At 44.6% G+C, this 16,422-nt stretch overlaps 1 protein-coding gene across 1 annotated transcript; it reads right to left on the reverse strand.

Moving 5' to 3' along the window:
- Positions 1-1,271: 1,271 nt before the first annotated feature.
- On the reverse strand, positions 1,272-13,825 carry LOC115317876. Its single transcript, XM_029977632.4, has 4 exons — positions 13,814-13,825; positions 11,030-11,252; positions 8,742-9,064; positions 1,272-1,959 (listed from the first exon to the last, which is right to left on the reverse strand). Exons 2-4 carry the CDS (start codon positions 11,223-11,225, stop codon positions 1,540-1,542), a joined length of 939 nt encoding a protein of 312 aa, XP_029833492.2. The 5' UTR covers positions 11,226-11,252; positions 13,814-13,825; the 3' UTR covers positions 1,272-1,539.
- Positions 13,826-16,422: the final 2,597 nt, after the last annotated feature.

Consider the following 16,422-nt stretch of genomic DNA (forward strand, 5'->3'; position numbering starts at 1 on the left):
AATCAAACGATCATTCGAACAACCCTTCTGAGCAAATCAGAGCGTCATGATTTATTTTCCTCCGTTCCACTTCGTTCATTAGTTACGTAATGTACCACTGTAAGCAAATGAAAAAGGGAAATAAAAATCTAAAATAAAAACAAGAAAATTAATGTCCTATTGCAAACAAGATTGCAAAAAAAGAAGCAGATACAGTTTTTTTCCTAACTAAAAAAATAAGCTGCTTTTATTCTTGTTTCGCGGGTTTGCATCAATAGTTTTATTTTTATTAAATTTGCTTTAAAAGTTTAAATGTACAGAAATCTTACCTTATGTACTGTTTTCATTGATTGAACGGATTCTCCAATAAATCTGCCATGTTAAAAATACACATAGTGATAAAGAATAACTGTTTTCGACCTACATCGGTTTGTATCAAATAAATCTGATTTAAATAAAATAAACCTGATTAAAATTATATAAATCTGGTTTAACCCTTTGGAGTCATGTGTCAGGTGACCCCCGACAAAAAAATATTCAGGTTCTGATGAAATGTCGGGGCTCCCCCGACTGGCCCATTTCTTCTTTCCCGAAGGGTTCAACTTGCGCCATCTGTCATCGCGAATGTAAACTAGACTTTCTTAGTTTCTTCGCCCTCCGAAAGGTGACGCAAGTGACGCTACACATTTTTTTTTTTTTCGAAATTCACGGGCGGGAATGTTGCGCGCCCTTTTACGAGTTCAACATGGCAGCCTTAACTCCGTCCGCATTTTACGGAAAGGCTTGTGACTCAAGAGACAGTGAATGTGACTTTAGCGAAAAAGACACATATGATCCAAAGGAGGCCTCTGAGATAGTCTCTGATGAGTGCTCAGAGAGTGACGGTGACAGCAACGAGAATGATGAGGAGACATGCGCCGATTTGACTTTTAAAAAATTTTGACTTTCTTCCACCCTGGCCCCACCACACACTGAATTTGGCAACGACGAATCCACACGCCTGCATTCAAGACAAGAACAACGCACTACCTAGAAGGGCATTTACCTTTGATGTATCCCTTACATCACGCGGAGAGAATAAATAAAATAAAGAATAACGCGAAGAGTATTTCTGGCTATGCCCATGCCTGTTATCAGCGTCCATAAAAAAAAAAAAAAAAAAAAAAAAAAACAAGAAAAAAAAAAAACTTTGTGAAGCGGGACACCCGTTGAAACATTTATAGTTAACAGACAAGTCTGTGGAACGCAGCTAACATACGAGTAGGCCATTGATGCAATCACAATCCATAAACTTTCAAGAAAACAAATAGTTTATTATAAAAAGACTATCATCAGTACACGTAGTGATTGGTCTGCTACTTTCTCACAGGGAAAAATTAGAAGAACACACACAGAAACCAAATAGAACTGACGTGAATTTGTCAATTAATCTATCAATACTGACGTCAAGAATCAGACAAAAAGAAAAGCAATCATACTAAAAAATGGAGTGCTTGTGCTTTTCGACGTCTTAGTGAGGCGTGGTATAATAACGGATAATAATGTTTTTTTTTTTTCCTTTTAAGCGACGCAAAAGTTAGTGTCATGTTGGGCATAGACCAGCTCTAAGTTAAGGGCCACGCCTTCCTTGCGGAAGCAGTGGGGTAGTCTCACAATTTCAGTTAAGCCCAGGTCTTCGGCGATACTGCAGGCATCCCGGTTACAGTTGGGCACAAACATGAAGACCATGACTCGTGCTTCCGGCTTGTTTTCCACAAGGTTCCGCAGAAGCACGGCGGCGACCTCTCGATCCCTAGCGTAGATGGGACCCACCACGGCGCCCCGCGGAATGTTGCTGTTGATTTTGCCGAAACCACAGATTACGTCATCTCCGCCCTGCCGCTGTACGACAGCCCTCGATGTGCCCGTCCCGGAACCCATCGTCAAACTGATCATCCTTCCGCGGTCGTAAGCATGAACGAGGGCGTCGTAGGCAATCACCTGCAGTTGAAAACAGAGGTAAGGGCCAAAAACAAAAAGCGAAAGCGCAGGGAATGTGGTTAAGATGCTGATGCCACATGCTCAAGATTCAAGCTTTATAAACACAGGGCCCAGTTCTATAACCCTAAAGGCACGCTCTTGTACTCTTATTGCCACTGACGGGCGTCAGTGTTTTCTTCATGGCCCCTGATATGCTTGAGATTTTACTAAACACTAGGGGTGTGCGAATAGTGATTTTTGAAACCGAATACAATACGAATCGAATACGTGTGGCACCGAATCGAATATGAATATAAATCGAATAATTTTCGAATACTAAGTAGACTGGTATTAGAAAAGAGTACGGATTATAAAATTAGTTTGATGTTCCAAAATTATTCTTAAAATCAATGTAACAATGCGACTACACAATAATGACTAGAGTTCAACGATATATAATTAAAAAGAGACAAAAACTACTAAATTGTTAAAATACTAAACGTAATATCAAGGTTCATACGGATGCTGAACACAAAATCGGAGTTCGCGCGGAACCAAAGAAAAAAAAGAGGAATCTCACCTCTCATCAGATTTATTTTCACTAGCCATATGTAAATGAATCGAGACAGTACACTAGACACCTTATTTCAGCTGGAGGTGCTTGTAGTTCGCATGCGAAAACTAAAAGCTTTTCTTCGTGTTTTGCAGCAAGAGACTCTCGTCGGCTTGTCACAGTGTTCGAGCACGCTGAGAGCAGTCCCTCGCTTGCAACCTGGGTGTTGGGAATTGCCAGGTATTGTCGCGCCGCGCATGCGAGGGTCTTAAGGCCGGTTCAGACACTTGCGTTTGAGTGCGTTTGACTGCGGTGCGTTGAGAACCGAAAGCGAGTCACCGGCACATCTGTGCTTCGTATGAAGCGTGGAATCCAATTCAAGGAATCATCTTGGCACGCGATATAAGCAGCAGAATTGTCATGGTTTCTCACTGCCGCAACGCAGTCAAACGCAGTCAAACGCAGTCAAACGCAGTCAAACGCAGTCAAACGCAACTGTCTGAACCAGGCTTTATACTTTTTTTGAGTACTGTTTGCCACCAGTGGAATTGGCTGTCGGTACGTACGAATCGAAAGAAACTGATGCTGCCGATGATGATGATCATTGCCTAGGAGAACAGGGTACGTATTGCCATCTTGCGGCACCTGTGCCAGGCACTCCGGCGCGATGTGGGGCGCCTGAATTAGAACCTCGCTGCGCGACACCATAACCACTATTCAAAAATTATTCGAAAAATATTCGAAACTTTTGAAAATTAATATTCGATTTTATTAACGAATCGAATAGGGTATCATTCGATTCGTTATTTGAAAATGCGAATATTCGCACACGCCTGCTAAACACATCAACGAACATCACTGGACTAGCCAGCCAGATATTATGTCAAAATCATGTTTTTTTCTCGCAAAGTTATTGATATTACAATTGACCCCGTAAGTGTGACGTAACCCGAGAAAATAAGTTTCGTCGATCGTCACCAACCTCTTTCAGCGCGGTTGTGTACTCCAGCGGAAAGAACCACTGAACCCGCGATTGAATTTTGTCTTCGGCTAGCAAGACGAAACCGGCTGTGAAACTTTATTACTGACTTTTGTCGTCGCTTCATGGTACTGAGACGATAAAACAATCCCTTCATGATTACATATTGAATGTCACAATGCTTACAAAAATTATTTACTTTTTTTTTAAGACAATTTCTGATTTCGCGTTGAGCCCCTATGCATTTGCCCATAACAACGTTCCAAGCACCCGCTTGTTTGGAGCGGAGCGCCATGTAGTGAAGTCCTCACTTATGGGGTCAGTATTGATCCTCACCGTGTTTTTCAAGCTGAAAGTCTCTACTGGCAACAACAAAACAAATGACGCCAGCGGCAGGCAGGGTTCGCAAGCGTTCACTCTCTGGACTGTAGGAATTCCCAACTGATTACAAGCAGTTTCATCTTGCCCAATGAATGCTTTGGGACCTTGCTACATGCTCTCACGCAACAGCACGAAACAAACGCTCGGCACAGTTCATTTCTTTAGACTGCCAGCTTGACCTGCAGGCCTGCCTGACAGTGACATCACAGAACTGAACAAAAAGGGGGATATTTAATTGTTGGTTTTAGCATCTCTTGACATTTTCAAGAATGGACGCTAACACAGATGACTGACTTGGTGTATGCATGGGCCGATTTTTCCGTTTAAATTTAGAGCGAGCCTCTTCGGTTCATAACGCCCTCTAGACCGTTTTATCGTGAACAGCGCCATTTTGAATAGAGTAGCGCCACCTAACGAGCGTCAAGTTGCGCGGCCATGCTCAGTGGTTAGAAACGTTGGCGAAAGTTCTCCCTGGGGCGCCGCTTTCGCGTTGCGTGCGCTGGTAGAGTTCCCCAAAGTACTGGGTATCCGACTTCGGGAGCGTCTTGTGTTCTTATCTGCCGCGTACGGCGTTTTTCAATTGATTGTGGCATTTACGTGTACGGTGATGCCGACAGAAATCGGAGGTGGCACCGAACGCGCCACCGAACGCGCCACCGAACGCGCTACCGAAAGAAATTGGAGGTAAGTACAACAAACATTGTATCCTTTTACAGCGATTGAATTTCCCCTCAGATTTATTTCGTTTTAGACGCAGTACACCCATAATATTTTTGGCGTTTCGTGTCGTCCACAACAATAAAATATAACGTGAACAAGGACGCGCGAGATGAGATCATTGCAGGGAACCGATCGAAGGCAGCTCTCTCCGGCTTGCAGATGTTTACAAAAGTTGTAATTGAGGATTCCGTATTTCCTAGTGTTTCCTTTGTCTAGAACTGAAAACATCGAAGTCCAGATGGGCCCATTGCCTGAGCGAGTCCAGCAATGATTCAGCGATTTGAAATCGGTGCATCAGCATGTTTCAGTAATAGAAATTGATATTTTCTTTCCAGTTACGTTATGTATTAATTTACAAAATGAAAAAAAAAAAAAACAGTCGCGTTGTGACTTTCATCATAAGTTCACGGCTCTCTACCATCGCGCAGGAGGTCGCGATTATGGAAAACCGATAAAACTAACTTTTCTACAATTTCCAGTCATTCTCGGCGGCGGAAATGAGTTTCAGCTAAGCGTTGGAAACAATAAAATCAAATCAATGTCACCACTGCAAAATAGTAGCATTAAGCTAAATTAACTTACGAAAAGCTTCAAGCCGAAACCGCGATTCTCACGAGAAAACTTGCAGCCACCATGCGAGCGTAGCTCGTGTTCATCGTCGGTGCAGCGGTAAGTTGGGTGCGCGCTTTATTCACGAAATGTTCCGAACACACTCGAGAGGATGGCGTCGGGGAAAAGTATTTTCTGCCCACGGATGGAACCGACTGCCGCCGGAGGGTTTGGTCGTTTGAAAAGCGATGAGGTTTGAACCAATTAAAAAAAAAAAACAGTTGCCTTGTCGGATCCCGTGCATAATGCAGATGCCTTCCAATAATATTCTTCGCTTTCGGTTGTTATTGGCGCAGCCTATTACCGATCTATGATCTCCAGATGACCAGGGAATCGCCAGCATTGATTCCACTCGGTCAAATTACATCTGGAAGTACAATAAAAAAGAGTAAACCGCAAAGAGAACAAGCGAACGTGGAAAAATACAGGCGTCTAAGACGTTTATCCCAATCTTTCGCCCTTTCCTAACCGCTCAGTATGGAGGAAAGCGCCGGCAGCCCGTTCCTTTTAGATGCGGAGCATCTCTTGCTCGGGTATAGACCTTTGCAAAAAGAGCGCTCTGGCCGCCGCCATTTTGCGAACCGAGCGACCCCTATCAGCCAGAAATTTCTGGCACCCACCTGAGCTGTGGAAACCCGGTCAGGTTGACTTCCCACCTGCATTCTGCATTCGGAGTTCGCCGGCTTTTCTTGGAAGTCTTTCCTTTATTTGCCTGTTTAGGATGCTTACCCCTTGTATGTTATCTTCCACTCTGAGAACCAGGGAATACCAGGGCTCGTAGCCCGCTCGGCCTCCGCAGGAAACGAACGAACGGAGCGAATGTCAAGCAGCCCGCGACGCAGGCAGTTCGACGTGCTTGGAGGATTATTTCCGTCGAGATAATCTCCAAAAAGCCTTCCAGGCTGTGTTCCGGGTCTTCGCAAAAACTAGCTGATAGGGTCGGGTCCGGGGTGTGGCGACACAATAAGCACGTTCGTTCATTTGCTATGAAGCTCTGCAAAAAAAGGAGCTCTCTTCTACATGTTCCCCAAAACACGCCAGATTCCGTCCGATTGTCGTGAAGTGACTATCGTCGACACTGTATATTGGACATGCTGTGTTATTTGAGACCTTTCTCAAATCCTGTTCGGATAACGCGGCACCGAGGGGTACGTACAATATATTTTTTGTTCGATTGATGAGATTCATTGAATTTTATGTTGTGGGCGGGGAATATCCCTGCAGTACGGATATCCTGTGCGGTCAAATATTTTGACCCTTATAGATTGACACGGCTGAATTAACGGTGCCGTAAAACAATGAACATAAAATGAAACAAACATTCCAGTTGCATTTGTTCTGTCGCGCACGGACTCACCAAAACAGCTTTCATTTCTTTGTTTTTGCTCCCAAAATAGAGAACTGCTTTCTTAAAGACCTCTATAAATTATGCTCGCCACAGAACACAAGATAAAAAAGAAAACGCGGCAATTCAGCCGCCACCAGCGTCCGGAATTGCGCCCAACGCAGGCTGCCACAGCCTACTGACGAGAAACTCCACAGCTCAGCGCAGTCGGGCAACACTGACGTACACTCTCAAAACCAGGGACACGCGCTGTAAATCGCTTCGTTCGAGACTGCCGCTGGAAAGGTCTATATGTCCCGCGGCGTCGTAGCCCGCACTCGCACTACGCATGCGCAAATCTCCTCCTTCCCTCTCTCTAAGAGCTGCGCGTTACTCTCTCCGCTCTCTCTCTCTCTCTACCAGCTGCGTGCACTTCGCGTGCGTTCGCTTCTACTCACACCGCGCGCGCATGCGCAACTCTCCTCCTCTAGTCTCCTCTCCTTCAAGTGTGAATAGAAGCAGCGGAAGCGCGCTGCGCGCGTTCATTGCGCTGGGAACCTCCTGGGTTCGATCCCCGCCGCCCCCGCCCGTTTCGATCTGGATGAGTTTCGTACCGGCACGCGTACGTGTGATCACTACTGCGCGATGCACGTTAAAAATCCCAGGTTAGCGGTTGTACCGCACTGGCTAAATTTCTCATCTACAGCTAAGAGACCGATTACATCTCCATCAAGGCTGTATAAATATAAAGAGCAAGCCAACTTTTTTTTTTTCTGCGCGCGTTTAGTTTACCCGCTGTTGACTCCACTTCGTTCTTCCGATGAAGTGTGATGGAAGCAACAGTCCCGTCAGTTAGTGGGTTGGCGCAAGCAAGCGTCAGCACCACCCCACAAACTAACAGCAACGCTACGTCCACTGAAGGCAAAGCAGCGAAGGGCACGCAAGGCTGAGCGCAAACGCTTGAAGCGAGCGGCAGACCCTGAACTACGGCAACGAGAAGCGGCGTCCATTCGTCAACGTCGAGCGGCGAATGCTGAACTACGACAACGTGAAGCAGCGGCGGTTCGAGAACGTCGAGCAGCAGAACCTGAGGTTCGGGACCGTGAAGTTCAACGTAAACGTACGAAGCGAGCGGCCGAACCCGACCTTCGAGAACGGGAAGCCGCGTTGGTTCGTGAACGTCGAGCAGCAGAACCTGAGGTTCGGGACCGTCAAGTTCAACAACGTTACTAACACCGTTAATAACACCGCTAATAACGATCCGCGATGCTCCGCATCACGCCATGGTTCCCCTCGGGAAGATGGTGTGATTTCTTACTCTCTTACCCTCTTTCAGAAAAACGGTTTATAATATCCCAACGCCGTAATGGCAAAAAAAAAAAAAAAAGTAGCACAGATAAATATTTTTGTCTATTTAGTTGTAACGTCGCCGACCTTACAGATGAATCATATTCAGAATGCACACACACACAAAAGGGTGTATTATTACACCCCTTGTCACATGTAATACACCCCAAAACTTCAGTTCGACGTGCATCGCACTGACGATGAACCGACGGTACCAACTTTCACGAGCGACTTCATTGCCGAGTTGTACAACTTATTAAGATAACTGATGTATGTGTGACTGACTGCAAGAAAAGTAATCGTGGGTCTCTTGGCCCTACTGCAAAACCTTGCTGCATTTTTTTTCTGTAGCCATTGTAACGAACTTTAGCTGTGTCATCGAGCCTCGCGTATTGGCGCCGTCAATTCGACGTCAGTGCGCTGTACGTCGAACTTAAGTTTTGGCCTATAATATATGTGACCAAAGACGTAATAACTACACCTTTTTTTTTTATTTTTTAAAGCGTTGAAGTAATTTGTAGATGTATTTTGAGCGGTGCGAATGGAATGCGTTCAAGGTTCAGTAGATATATTTAAGCCTAAAAAACTTTTTTTAAGGCACAGGAATGAAAACGGCGAAAACCGTCAGGTTTGACGCTGCTATTCACAAATGATACAACAGACGTTCGGGTCTGGTGGATGAGCTTTGGGATGTTCATCTCAATAAAGCTTTTTTTTTTTTTTTTTGCTAATCTCTAGGTTTGTAAAATTTGTATATTATAAATGCAATACATAAAAACACAATTGTCAAAAAGTTTCACTGAACTTAGTTAATTTGTTTATTTATGCGAATTATTTTCAGCCGAATAAGCGCTTAGAAACACCCTACGTAGGCAGTGTAACTTATATACCTTTAGCATCAGTGCTTCGTCAATGGACACCACACGAAGATCATCTGGCGGCGTGGGTAGCTTCTCCGGTGTCACTGTGGACGCGCTGTAAATGACTGTTGTCCAGGGCTCGACGTGGGGCAAACCCGCCTTGTCCCGGTACACGGCGAAACTGTTGGGCGTTGCGCTGAGACCCGCGTTGTGGTCGCCCAGGCGATGCTCCATGAATTTCCAGAGCCTGGGCCCTATACCTTGGCCCTGAAATCTCTTCCGAACCGCGTACTGACCGAGGAAGAAAAGTGAAGGGTTCTGCCGAACGCAGGCACACGAAGCCACCACTTGGCCTGTCAGAGAAAAAAATACACAATTACACGGAATTCCCCGCAGACAAAAAAGTGCGTTTCCACTTCTTTGTCTCCCTCTTGATTTCAAGGATGTACTTTATTTTTTTATTTCTTGTGTAATATTACACAAAAGACTCTTTTCATGAGGGCGCGTCATCTAGAAGCTGCTGCGTCAGTAGACCGATCACTCCAGCCAGTTTCACTTCGCCACCGCTGCCACAACGCATCGAGGGAACTTTAGTCATTCTGCACGTGTGAAAACCTAGCTGGAGCTCGGCACGTATAGAGCACGAGACGACACGAGCCCTCTCGCACACTGCCGTTTGCTTCTTGAGAAACTAAAGTTATGGCGGCGGCACGGATTCGCCGGGCGCTTGGTGAGATCGGTCTAAGGCGAAAGCCTCGTACGTTTGATTGTTCAGTCGACCTTCAAAGTTCTTGAGCGAAAGCACGTCGACGACACGAGACGTACAAAAACACGTGGGCTACACGAAAGCTACAAAAACACGTCGGCGACACGAAAGGTACCAAAACCCACGGTTCGCCACTGGACCACGAGATGGCGTTACTTGTAACAGAATTGGTGGAGGCGTGCGCGTGGCGTAACCCAGCTAGAGAAGATGACACTCTCGCTCGGGCAGCGGTGAAGAGGAAGCGTGAGACATGCCGTGAGATTAACGGCGCCAAAAGGTGCGACGTCAGAGAGCGCTCTCTTCGGAGGTTCGCCATCAAAGGGATCGGTGCTTGGGCTTTCGCCTTCAAGTCGTCTTAGGGATAACATAAGAGGCACTGAACTTTTCGACTCCGAAATTGTCTGGTCGAAATCGCCAAGATCTGAATTTTACCTTCGGTTGCTACCGCACTACTACTCAGGCGGTACTTTTAAAAGCTACACATTTTACGCCATTCGAGCGTGCCTGTTAGTTCGGGTGTGCCGCAAGGTTCCGTCCTCGGCCCCCTTCTTTTCCTCATATACATAAATGACCTAGTTAACAATGTCCAGTCATCCATAAGGTTGTTTGCAGATGATTGTGTCATTTATCGTGTAATCTATTCTGATATAGATACGTCTTTTCTTCAGACAGACCTTAATTCCTTTACTAACTGGTGTGACGTCTGGAAAATGCGCCTTAATGCCAGTAAATGTAAAGTAATGAGAATTTCACGGAAAGCTGCCTGTACTAACTTCCCTCAATACAACATTGGTTCTGCTCTTGAACAGGTGACATCATACAAGTACCTAGGTGTCCATATAACATCTGACCTCTCCTGGCAAACGCACATTAATTTTATTGCTAACAACGCTAATCGCATGCTAGGTTACTTACGCCGCAACTTCTCAAGGGCTTCTTCATCATTAAAACTACAACTGTACAAGACCCTCGTTAGATCGAAGCTTGAGTATGCGAGTTCGGCGTGGGACCCAGGCCATGAATTTCTAATTAATCAAATTGAATCCGTACAAAATCGTGGCGCACGTTTTATTTTGTCTAATTTCTCACGTTTTTCCAGTGTATCATCCATGAAACTAACTTTACATCTTCCGAATCTTTCATTGCGTAGAAAATTATCTCGTTTGTCCTTATTTCACAAAATTTATCATCACAACCAGCATCTAAGTGAAGAGCTTTTTTCTGAACCATCGTATGTATCCCATCGAAATTATCATCACCATAAAGTCAACGTTCCTTTCAGTCGCACGGAGCTCTTTTTTTATTCTTTTATCCCAAGAACTACTAATGACTGGAACCACCTGCCCGCCTCCATCGCCACAATCACAGACGCTCCTGCATTCAAGTCTGCCATTGAAAACCATTATGTTAACTAATATGTGTCAATCCTACTTTTTGTACTTTTGTTTTTACCCCACTCCCTTCTGTAATGCCGTGTAACTTTGAAGGTATTGAAATAAATAAAAATAAAATAAATAAATATAACTTTCTCGAAGTAGGCGAGAATACTCACCTGTCCTTTTATCGACAGCGACAAAGAAACCCTCCGGGTCCACCTCGAAGAATTGTTTCACGTTGTCTTCACCTTGTACCATGCCCTGCTCCTTCCAGATGTCCACAACATGGCAAACTTCGTCAAAATTCATATTCCGGCATTGGAGCCAGTTGTCCCAACCGGCGGCGTCGCTGTCAGTTTCCTGCTTAGTCATTCCGCAAACAAGGACGGTTGGTAAGCCCTGAAATAGACTTGAGAATAGGCATCATTTCCACAGGCATGGCTGCCAGTTGGAGCAATTTTTCACAGTAGTCAATTGACAGAAATCAATATCACAAGGCAAAGTTAATGTCCTTTCCATCGAATAAAGTTATATGATCGCCCCATCAGCATGTCACCGAAGGGCGCCCGCGAGGTGGCCCCACCAAAACATCTTGTCGCTTATACTTATCGCCGTAAGCCCACTCTCCGCCCAAAAGCAGCCCCAGCAATTAGAACCAGACGTCAACAATGGTAAAACTTATTTTAATTAACAATCTTTTTTTTTAAAGTTATAAGCAATATCTGGAAAGCTTGTAAGGAAGAAACGGAGGCCAACAGAGCCCGCGAATCCATAAAGATGAGCGAGAACGCTTCCATTTAATATTTCCCTATAGAATCATAAATTTTTAACCAAATAAGAGCTAGTTGTGGAAATATGGCGTCCGGTCCAAATCGCTAACGCCACACTTGGGCGGAGAATGAGCGTACGGTGAATTGTAGTTTATTTTTGCAATTAAAGAAAAAAAAACATTTCTTTTTAACATTTGGCATATGATGCGCTGAAGGAATGAGTAAACCTCGTACGACTTCTCAGTAAGAGTCAAAGAACGAAATTCTAAACATAGTCGGGGGATAGTACAAGCAAAACATATAACTTTGAATATTCTCCACTATACAGTAAACGACCCTGTTCAATCAATTGTACATCAAGCAACATTGGCGGTCGCCATTTTCGCTGCACGAAGCGTGTGATTGGATCCGAGCGCTCACCGAACGCTGACGCGGTTCTCTTGTCCAATACAAGCTCAAAGTGCGTGCCCAGAATATGACAGGCTTAGGATCATTGGAACGGGTACCGAAAAAGTTGCTCAAATCGTGCCTATGCGGCTTTTAGTATGCGCCGAGAAGCTGAGGGAGAGGAGGAGACGAGAACGCGTGGTCAGAAGGTCGCAAATTCTGATTCGAATGATTGGTGGTACCCACCAATCATTCGAATCAGAGTTTGCGACCTTCTGACAAAGACCTAAGGCTTTGTCTTAGGTCTTTTTCTCCATTGGACTCGTGGAACGCGTTCGAATGCGAGAGTCAAACGCCGGACGCCGGTGTTCCGTGTTCTAACGCGTTGTACGAGTGCAGTGGAGACAGAAACCTGCCAGCTTTAGCTAATCGTGCCAACCAGAGCTCGACGGTCTGACGTCCCCCGTGCGCTCGCCAATTCTTTTTTTTTTTTTTTCATTTTCATGTAAGGCGTTTAAATGGTGTATCAGGACATCACCAATTTTTTCCCCCTTTACAATTGCGTAGTTTTTTTTTGTCTTAATAAAAAAAAAAAGAAATGCGTAGCTTAATTCAAGGTGTCCAGCAGTGTCCTGTGACGTAACCGTGTACCACAAGGTGTCGGGGCGGTCAGAAGGGAGGCATCTGCCCAGGTCACTAAAAGTGGGTTCGCCGGAAGTCACATGAGTTTCACTCCTCGTGCTCTCCGTGACCGTGCCTAAGACTTTTCTTTATTGTTGTTATTCTGGTCTTCTCCACGAGCGATCGTAGAAAACGAAGTTTCAGTTCTACTAGCATTTTATCGCTGCACCGTTGATTAGATTGCGTGCCGTAAAAGTTGAGGACGAAGAGTCAGTGGATCGACGTGACGGAGGTCAGTGATGAAAGCATTGCGAGTACAAGCCAGTGTAATAGTGCATGCCATCAGTCCGATGGTACAGAGTCACACTGTCCACAAAACAAGCTATCGAGTTTTGTAAAACAAAAATCAGAACGCTCGCAGAAATTAGGATTGCTAGCATACGACACGCCCGGTCACATTTCTGAAGGTTCAGACATCGAGGTCGTCGAATCATCGGATACTCTCCAGGCTGAAGATGCCTGCCGCCTAGATAATACGAACCGGTGAATGTACCAAGTACAAGTAAACGTCGAGCATAGAGTACGTGTTTTGTGTAGAACATGAGTAGAACTTGTTTACTAGGTGCACATGACAGGGACAGTCCCTCACACAGCACCTTCTAGGCATTGTAGTTGATCACGTCAACTCACTGACTCCTCGTTTTCTACCTTGATATCAACATTAAGCAATGAACAGCGAATAAAACACACCTTGTCTGTTTGTATCGCTCGCGGAGGGGCGGAGAATAACAAAAATATTTAAAAAATGTGACACGCGGTCGCGGTAAGCGAGAGGATTGATACAACTCATATGACTTCCGGCGATGCCTCCCTCCTGACCGCCCCGACGTCTTGCGGTACATGCTTACGTCACAGGACACTGGCGGGCATTTTGAATTGGGCTTCGTATTTCTATTTTTTATTTAAAAAAAAGCTACGCAGCTTTGTAGTGAAACAATTGTTTGGTGATGTCCTGATACACCATTTTAACGCCTAGCATGAAAAACAAAATAACGTTGTTTGGCGTGTCAAAGGCCCTTTAAGTCGCCTGCGATGTGGTATTCTCAACGGCCGTGTCTCTACACTAATATTCCAGTGCACCGTGAAATTATTTAGCAAGAAATGCCAAACATGCGCACCTACCTTGCTGGTATATTTTTGACTTCGCTTTAAGGGGCTTGAAGCTGGAGTACAGTACAGCGCTTACTACAAAAAAACACTGTCGAATGAACAGCTGTTGTTCTCCAACGTCGGTGAACAGGAAGAGGGCATACATGCTTTCCCTCGCAGGCATTAATACACCGAACAGCCCATACCCCGGTCCCGAGGATGGCCGCCGAAAGCAAAATTGTTTAAGCTGTCAAGTGCAGTTTCCCGAGTCGTGCGTTTGTTAAACCTCCGTGAGTTTGGAAGCATACTTCGTTACAGCTGCGGAAAACACGGCGCGGCACCAGACTGGCAACTAGGGATAGATTAAAATCGAAATTTTATGACTTGTTTTTCAGAGAAACGCCAGGAAACTCGTACCTAGTTGAGTTTGTAAGTACGAGTGAGCATGAACCCGTAAACGTTCTAATAAAAATATTTTTAGACATCGCTTTTCCTCTTGATTGTACTTATCGAGCTATTTGTAACTTTTATTTCAAAAATAACAAGGACATCTCCTAGCAATGAAATGCACAGCAAGCGGCCAGATAAGCTGAAGATAATAGTGCTAGCCGAAATGGGTAAAAACCCACACGCCCGGCACGCTAAGCTATATCAAACCACGACCGTCACATTGGCACACTATAAGAAATGTGGCAGTCAATTCCAAGTTCCAACCACTTTCTGAACAGCTTAATGTAGCTCCATGCATGGCTTTTGTGCCGGCCGGATTGCCGCTGGGCCAGCTTCTACTTTAGGATTATTTACGTTCTATTCTCTCTGTCCAATAGCAATTCTAAATCACGCACGCGCTCTACAACCAATCGTTACTTCTGCAACGTCGATGAACAGGAAGAGGGCATGTACGCTTTCCCTCGAAGGCTTCTAATACACTGAACAACCCAGACCTCAGTACCGAGGAAGACCGGCGAAAACAAAATTTTTTAGGCTCTCAGTGCAGTTTCTCGGGTCTGTTTCCCCGCATAGATATATTTTAAGATATTTTTGCCCTCCAGTAGAGTTCAGTTTTATTTTACTGCGATAGCAGTTAGTGGGGGCACTTCGCTAGTTTCCCTCCGTACACCTAGCTACAGTGATCACCACAAAAAAAAACTTGAATAGATGATGGTTTCCATGATAAATATTTATTCGCTTATGAACAAAATACTGTTTTCCAGTCAGTCTTCTAAGTTTCAGAGGTATTAAAACAAAACATGAAAATGTTTTTTTTTATTACGGAACCCACAAAATGTTGCATATGCTGCGTCTCGGCAACACTGAAAAAAAATATATCGGAGAAAATATGGACTTTTTGTAGACCGTACGCTTGAGATTTGTGTTGCTAGCGAGAACTCGTGCCGTTACTTTAAAGCGTGGATTGAGCACGCGCCCACTAAACCCGCGATCCGCAACGTATACGGTATGCAAAAACTTTCTATGCTGTCTGAATCGTAGAAGGGTCCTTCTATGATTCAAACAGTATAGAATGTTTTGACATACCGTACGCTGCGGATTGCTTGCATAGTGGGCGCGTGCTCAATCCATTCTTTAAAGTGACGGCTTGGGGCGTCACTTTAAGAGACTTGCCTACTTAGTCATTTGAAGCCATTTGACTGGTCGCGCTGCTACTACGAAAAGTAGAGAACAGCAGCAGTAAACTGTATATGACGAAAAGTCACCACAACCACCTCATTTCTTTAGAGCATTTCTCTATTTTTATTTGTTTATATTTTCAGATAATTTCCAAATCGAAAATTCTAAAGCTAGTTCCATAATTACTTTGAAGTTGTTACTGAGTCTGAACATTTTTATTTTAATCGGTTTTGTTTTACAATGGCAAATTTCGTGTAGTATGAAAGTCTATTCAGACATTGTGCACAGCAGGGGTCTCAAACCAATGCGAGCGTGGAGTGAGCCAGCCCCCTCCAGAAAGGTCGAGGGACAACGTATGGCGGGGAAGGGGGAGAAGGTGGTTGATATATTTTATTAAAGGACCTCGTGCCGTCTGCTTTTTGTAAACTCGCAGCTTGGCAGTGACATTTTTTTTAAACTTTTATTTGTTTATGGGATACCTTTGGGCCCTCAGCTGATATAATAACGTGAATTAAAATGGCCCCAGCCCGCCAATTTGCTGCCATTTTTAAAAGAACAAAAATGTAAGCAAGCTGTCGTTCCCGTTGCTCAGTTGACTGGGAATTATTCCAGCTCAGCATGTCTCGAAATATTTTTTTTTCGAGACAGTTTTTGGTTTACTAACAACGGTTTGTATAGAAGCAGTTCGTAAAACAAAAACAAAAAGAAAAAAGTTTGTATTTTAATGGTGATAATATTTGAAGGCGAGAATCTCGAACTCGTAAATTTCCCTTGTCTTTTTATTTTTGTTTTCCTGCTGAGCGAGAATTCGTTCAGCCGAGGTTCGCCCTTGAAAGAAGAAAGCTGGGTAGCAAATATAAAAACGAAACACGAGGCAAATGAAAACAAAGTAGTGTGAACTATCTGATACGTTAAGACAGCAGAGATACGCGTCGAGCGTAAAGGAATCAGTGGCATGAGAATATTTTGGCGCATGCCATTTCTAGCACTCGAGAACGGGTGCGGGCCGCGTG

Source organism: Ixodes scapularis, unplaced genomic scaffold (assembly GCF_016920785.2).
Source record: "Ixodes scapularis isolate PalLabHiFi unplaced genomic scaffold, ASM1692078v2 PGA_scaffold5__190_contigs__length_132052651, whole genome shotgun sequence".
Classification (NCBI taxonomy): domain Eukaryota; kingdom Metazoa; phylum Arthropoda; class Arachnida; order Ixodida; family Ixodidae; genus Ixodes; species Ixodes scapularis.